At 42.0% G+C, this 6,000-nt stretch overlaps 1 protein-coding gene across 1 annotated transcript in view; it reads right to left on the bottom strand.

Annotated features, from left to right (window-relative positions):
* Positions 1-4,882: 4,882 nt before the first annotated feature.
* LOC142463880 (vomeronasal type-2 receptor 26-like) overlaps positions 4,883-6,000 on the bottom strand; it is a 38,404-nt gene continuing 37,286 nt past the window's right edge. The window contains exon 5 of the mRNA XM_075566698.1: positions 4,883-5,805. Within this exon, the coding sequence (XP_075422813.1) occupies positions 4,901-5,805 (905 nt within the window). The 3' untranslated portion in view covers positions 4,883-4,900. The remainder of the gene's footprint in view (positions 5,806-6,000) is intronic.

The raw sequence follows: 6,000 nt of genomic DNA, 5'->3' as shown, positions 1-6,000 counted from the left end.
CAGCCAAACCCCATTGACCGGCTACGGCGGAAAACTCCCATTGACTTCAACGGCGGCATCGCCCCGTTGAAAGTCTATGGCAGGGATTCCCATAGCCGCCAATGGCGGCGGTTTGCCCTTGAAAGTCTATGGCGGCGGAAGCTGTTGTTTTCAATGGGGATTTAGTGAAAAACCATGATTTATTTTACAGCGGAGATTTGTGTATTAAAATGTAAAACGGTTTTAAGTGTATTTATGTATCTCCGGTTTCCCAGGTCGTAGAAGATCACAAATTGGACCATAGGGTGTCCCAGTTCCGGCATTGAGAACTGGGAAGTTTGGACCTGCTGGACCCAAAGGAACCGGATATTTTAAAATTTTCATGTTTTATCCAACATACTGTATTCCGAGATATGGGTAAAACTCAGAGGAAATTCCTTTGCATACCAGAGTAGCATATGGCCCGAGAGGCGACCCAATGTCTAGGACCTGAGTATGTTTCAAAGGATTTTGTCACCTCCACTGTTTGCATGAGGGTGGAGACTCCTCAAACCAGAGCAGTCTTCAAGTGTTCCATTTCACACCTCACAACAAAGGATTTCCTGCCAGGTACTCCATTTGGTAGACTAGCTGGCATTCCTGATATAGAGGAGGGGTTATAGAAATGGGACCCCAGAGCTCTACTGCGCATATCCCAACTGGCCGGGGGGCATGGGTCAAAAAGTGTTCCCACGTTAACCACTGGCTGGAGTTAATTGAAAACCAATCCACGGTACTCAAGGTTAAGGATAGGGCACAAAAGGTTTATAAACTGATGTTCACCCTGTATCCTTTGTCTTCAATTTATCATCTGATGGCTACCTGATTGCGAGAGAATTGCTATGCTATATACTTCTCATTCCCCAACCCCAAAGTAAGTGTACTTCTTGTCTGTTACTGTATTATTCGTGTGTTCACCTATCCAAAGGAATAAATATACTTTATTATATCTAAGACTCGTCCCAGTTCAGACCCAGTGATAAATATATATCATCTGTTATATATATTTATGTGTGACTTATGCAGCCTGCCATAATCTCACCGTGACAGGGGTGGACCTCCAGAAGACTCTCTCAACATAGGAGAGAAGAACTGATTCTCTTTCTCACAATGGAGGAGCAAGAAATTAAACTTCTGAATTCTGCATCAAGTGGCTTCTGTCAACAAAGGACTTTGCAGGAATTTCTTCACAGCCCGGAAGGGACTCTGCAAAGTCTTGGAATATGTACTCCTAGTAAGCCACTGAGTCTGCCACAGAGCAGACTGGGGATTACCTCTATTACACCAGAGAGAGCGACTGGAGCACAAACAGGTGCTGCGCTGCTTCCATTCCTCACTTCCTCAGAGTCGCGACTCACAGTGCGGATGTCTGTTCCACAACTTTTGCCAAGTAATACTACTGGCCACTGTGGCCATTGTGATGTGATATGCCCAGTGCCACAGCCCTAGTGTGGTACAATTTCAACCAGAGTAGTATTGTTAAGTGATAAACACTCACACTCACACTCTTCTCCTTTTCAGTAAGGCAGTACAGAGACACTTTCCTCTCTCTGAATGGAGCAATAGGTCAGGAACTCAGCACATGAAACCCCTTTGTTCGTGAATCCTCCCCGTCCGTTGTTGTATACCCAAGAGAATAAAAAAAATACTAATTGCACAGTATGTCTCAACAATGTATTCAAAGATTGGACATTAAAAACACATATAATTGTACACTCACATTCTGTACATTACATCAATCCGTGGTACGAAATCCCGACTCCTCTGTTTCAATTTGACCGGTACACACGCTATGGCGCTTACTTCCGCGTCTTGTCTCTCATCTACGTCACTTCCAGTTGGGTGAAGTTGAGGGCGGAAGGGCTGTGTGGAGGAATCCCCGGCTGTCAAGACTTCGCGTCACGAAAGCACTCTGATTCAACGCGTTTCGTCGGTACGACTTCTTCAGGAGTCTAATTGCTTTACCTCTCATCTCACTATTTATAGGTATGATGGTACTGATTAGCTAATTTATAGCTAGCACATGAAATTAATTAGCAACAATGAATTTATATAATAAAAAAATAATTTACACTCACTACTCAGCCCATAGTAGTCGTCCAAAATGATACATTGATTATGATATATTCAATAGGTATATAGAAAACTAATCAAAGAAAGTTCAGTCCGCGCTCTTGCTTCCTAATGTTGCAGAAATTAATTATTCTACCTCCTCTTGCTGCTCCTATTATTTGAAGTGTCTCCCCTCACTCCAAAAAAAAAACAGACTCCGGTGGAAAACCCCGCCGGCGAACCAGACGACCAAGAAAAGAAGCAAAGGAGCGCTCCTGTGCTTCTTTTCTTGATATACAAAACTAACAATTCTTTAATAACATGAATAAAAATTACTAATAAGCAAAACATTTTTTTTTAAGCAAAAAATTTTGTTTTTCATATTATTCATAATATAATAAAAAAAATTGCCTATAAGTAATTTTTATTCATTTTATGTATGTTATTAAAGTATTGTATTATTTATTCTCTTGGGTATACAACAACGGAAGGGGGAGGATTCACGAACAAAGGAGTTTCATGTGCTGAGTTCCTGACCTATTGCTCCATTCCGAGAGAGGAAAGTGTCTCTGTACTGCCTTACTGAAAAGGCGAAGAGTGTGAGTGTTTATCACTTAACAATACTACTCTGGTTGAAATTGTACCACACTATGTTGCTTTTATTGTTTCTTCTATGATTCCGATGTGAACACTGGCGCTCCCCTGACCTCTTGAAGAACATTTGGATCCATCAGACTAGAGAACAGTCTTTTAAGGGGTTTTCTCAGTCGCTTTTCAATTAGCACTATGGGTGGTGTAGAGGACTTTTTTTTTATAGGTTCATACGTCACTGTAAATGTATTTTCACAAATTGATCACAGTTCACTTTATATTTTGCACATATTTATTGAAGTCACTTATTATATTGTTTATGTAAAATTTCTGTATACACACGAACGTAATGCACTAAGTAAGCGCCGAAACACACATTTCTTTTTCTGGTTCATTGTTAACTGGGCCTGAGAATGTCCTCCTCACAGGAAAGGCAAGAGCAGATCCCCTCCTGCCCTAGATGCAGCCACCACGTTCCATAATGAAAATATAAATGAAACCAAAAATAAAACAAACAAACTCACTCATCTCTTTCTCCCTGCCTGCGGCTGATAGAACTGCCTGCTGTCTATCCACACACCAACCCAGCCCCCAGCCCGTTCCCACACACCCTCTCCCCTCCCTCACAGTCACAACCATGAGAAAAACAAAAGGCAGGAAGCGGGAGTGGCAAAATGGAGGTGCGCGGATTTCATTTTTAAATAATACGCTTAGAAACATTATCGGATTAAAAAGAAATCTGTACTTGTGGAATCCAAAGGCAGATTCCAAAGACTCCACATGGATTTATTAACGCCAAATCCGCATGCTGATTTCATGAAATCAGGAAGGAATTTATTTTTACTCTTATAAGATATCATTGAATAATGTTTCACTTGGGTTTTTTGTTTTCCTACTTACGGATCAATATGCTGTAAATACAAATATAGGACGAGTATTTTTCATCTGAATTTAATATAGGTTGGACTCAATGTACCGTACATGTCTTTTCAACCTTTTCTAATATGTAATGCTGTAACTATGTGTAACATAGCCTCCCGGCAGTTACTTCTGTTTCTGGGCCTTTTTTCTCTGTCAGTCCTGTTAGTGCAGGCAGTGGAAAGGTTAAATGCATTATTAGGCCTGTGTGTGTATTCCAGCCTTGAATAATGTATCAGTATTCAAGGGCGGGCTTAGCAACTCTGAGGCTGTCAAGCTAAGGGGTGGATATTGGTTGGAACGCCCCCTGCTGTGTGTGGACCAATCTGTATCCGGCTCTGGCTTGTAATGAGTCAGAGTTAGAGACACTCCCCAAGGATGTTCAAATTGGGACATGCCGCCTAAATTATTGAGTTCAGTTAGAGCAGTTAGTCAGTAGAAAGAGAAGAGGTCGTATGGAAAAACTGTCTCTCCCTTCCCAAATCCTAGGTGGGAAGGGAGGGGATAGTATGCAGCTCAGGCAGATAATATGAAGCAGGAATAATGATTAGTACTGCCTGAGAGAAAGGTTCCTCTGTTATGGAGTCTGCTGAATAAAATACAGAAAGACATTGCTGTGTGGATTCAGGTCTCTGGTTATGAAGGAGTGTCAGTGGGGGTCCATTCCCTGAAGATCAGGAGATCATCACTGGCTGGAGACACTGCGCCATCAGGAGACACCAAGATCAACGTAATCTGTTCCCCCTGTTCCCTGTCCTGGCTCTCCCCATACCACCGCGGAGCCCTATGCCCTCCTATTACCAGCAGGTCACAGCACCAAGACCACATGAAGGTAACCAAGGAGGAGTGTACCCCCAATCTCACTTAGGGGGGGTACTCTGAAAAGGTTACATATGTGAAACACTGTATTGTAGCAGCAGCATAATCAAATCCTTATTAAGTCGAATCCCTCTACATATGGACCCTACATTCTGATGGAAGCATTCTACCATTCCATTCGCTTGTGGGTGGTAATGACGGGACTCACTGTAAATATGTGTTTGAGCATTACCTGATAGAAAATAGAATTAAAGCTCCCTAAAGACCAACTGTGGGTCACTATATTAAGGTTCCATAATAATCTTCATGTAACAATAAAAAATAGAAAGCAAGACAAGGGCCACTCACTATTGTTGCAAGAAACTGGGCACCGGAAAAGTTGTTGACTGGGCGTTTAATCACTGAGATCTAAGTTCATACTGGAGCGTATTATTTCTAATTTATCTAATATTTTAGTTAAAAAAAAGTAAATGCCATAGACACACAAATACATTTACTTTGGCTAATTTCGTATTCTACCTAATAATGTTTCCCTACTATTTAAGTTAGACTTTATCATTATAATGTAGCACTTAGAAATAAAAATACAGCCCAGGAGCCCTGCACTAGAAGCCAGAATGGCAAATATCTCCACAGCCACCACAGTTTTGCCTTTGGTGGTCTCATATGCTGGGATGAAGGTTACCCAAACAGTACAGAAGACCATCATGCTGAATGTTATATTGCGAGCTTCATTAAAGTGATCAGGCAACTTCCTTACCATGAAAGCTACAATAAAGCTGGCAAGAGCCAGAAATCCAATATAGCCAAGTCGTATATAAAACCCAACGATGGAGCCTTCATTACATAGTAATATTATTTTCCCAGTTTCCGTCTTGATGTCTCTATCTGGGAATGGAGGGGAGTTGCCTAAAGACACCAGGCAGATCCCCAATTCCACTAGTGAGCATATTAGGACAACCGAGCTAGATAATCTCTTTCCCACCCACTTCTTTAACTTGCTGCCGGGTTTTGTGGATCTGAAAGCAACAAAAACTATGATAGTTTTTCCTAGGACTGAGGAAACCGCCAATGTGAAGATGACACAGAAGGCCGCACGTCTCAGCAGGCAGGTCACCATTGTTGGTTGGCCAATGAATAACAAGGGGCAGAGGAAGCACAGCATGAGGGAGATGAGGAGGGTGTAGCTGAGATCTCTGTTGTTGGCCTTGACTATGGGTGTGTCCCTATGTATAATGAAGACCACTAGCACAGAAAAAGTTCCAATACAGAATGTAACAGAAAGTGTTGCTAAAGCCAATCCCAGGGGTTCCTGAAAGGACAGGAAATTCAATGTTTTCTTGACACACATGACTTTCTTCTCATCGGGCCACGCATCTTCAGGACACTGCAGACAGTTTGCCATGTCTGAAAGAGAAAGTGTAGAATGCATCAAGGCCAGAAAACATGTCATATCTATGTGTCCATGAAAATAAAGATCAAACCTGACAAATCAACCTACTACTTCTACTGAACTCTAGCTCTGTACCATGTAAGGCCACAGGAGTCCCAAAACAGGAGTACTAGCAGGGCTGCTGACAGCTCACTTACGGGTTGAGTTAT

Source organism: Ascaphus truei, chromosome 12 (assembly GCF_040206685.1).
Source record: "Ascaphus truei isolate aAscTru1 chromosome 12, aAscTru1.hap1, whole genome shotgun sequence".
NCBI lineage: Eukaryota > Metazoa > Chordata > Amphibia > Anura > Ascaphidae > Ascaphus > Ascaphus truei.
The sequence above is the reverse complement of the archived record's forward strand: the minus strand, read 5'-3'. Positions and strand labels throughout refer to the sequence as shown.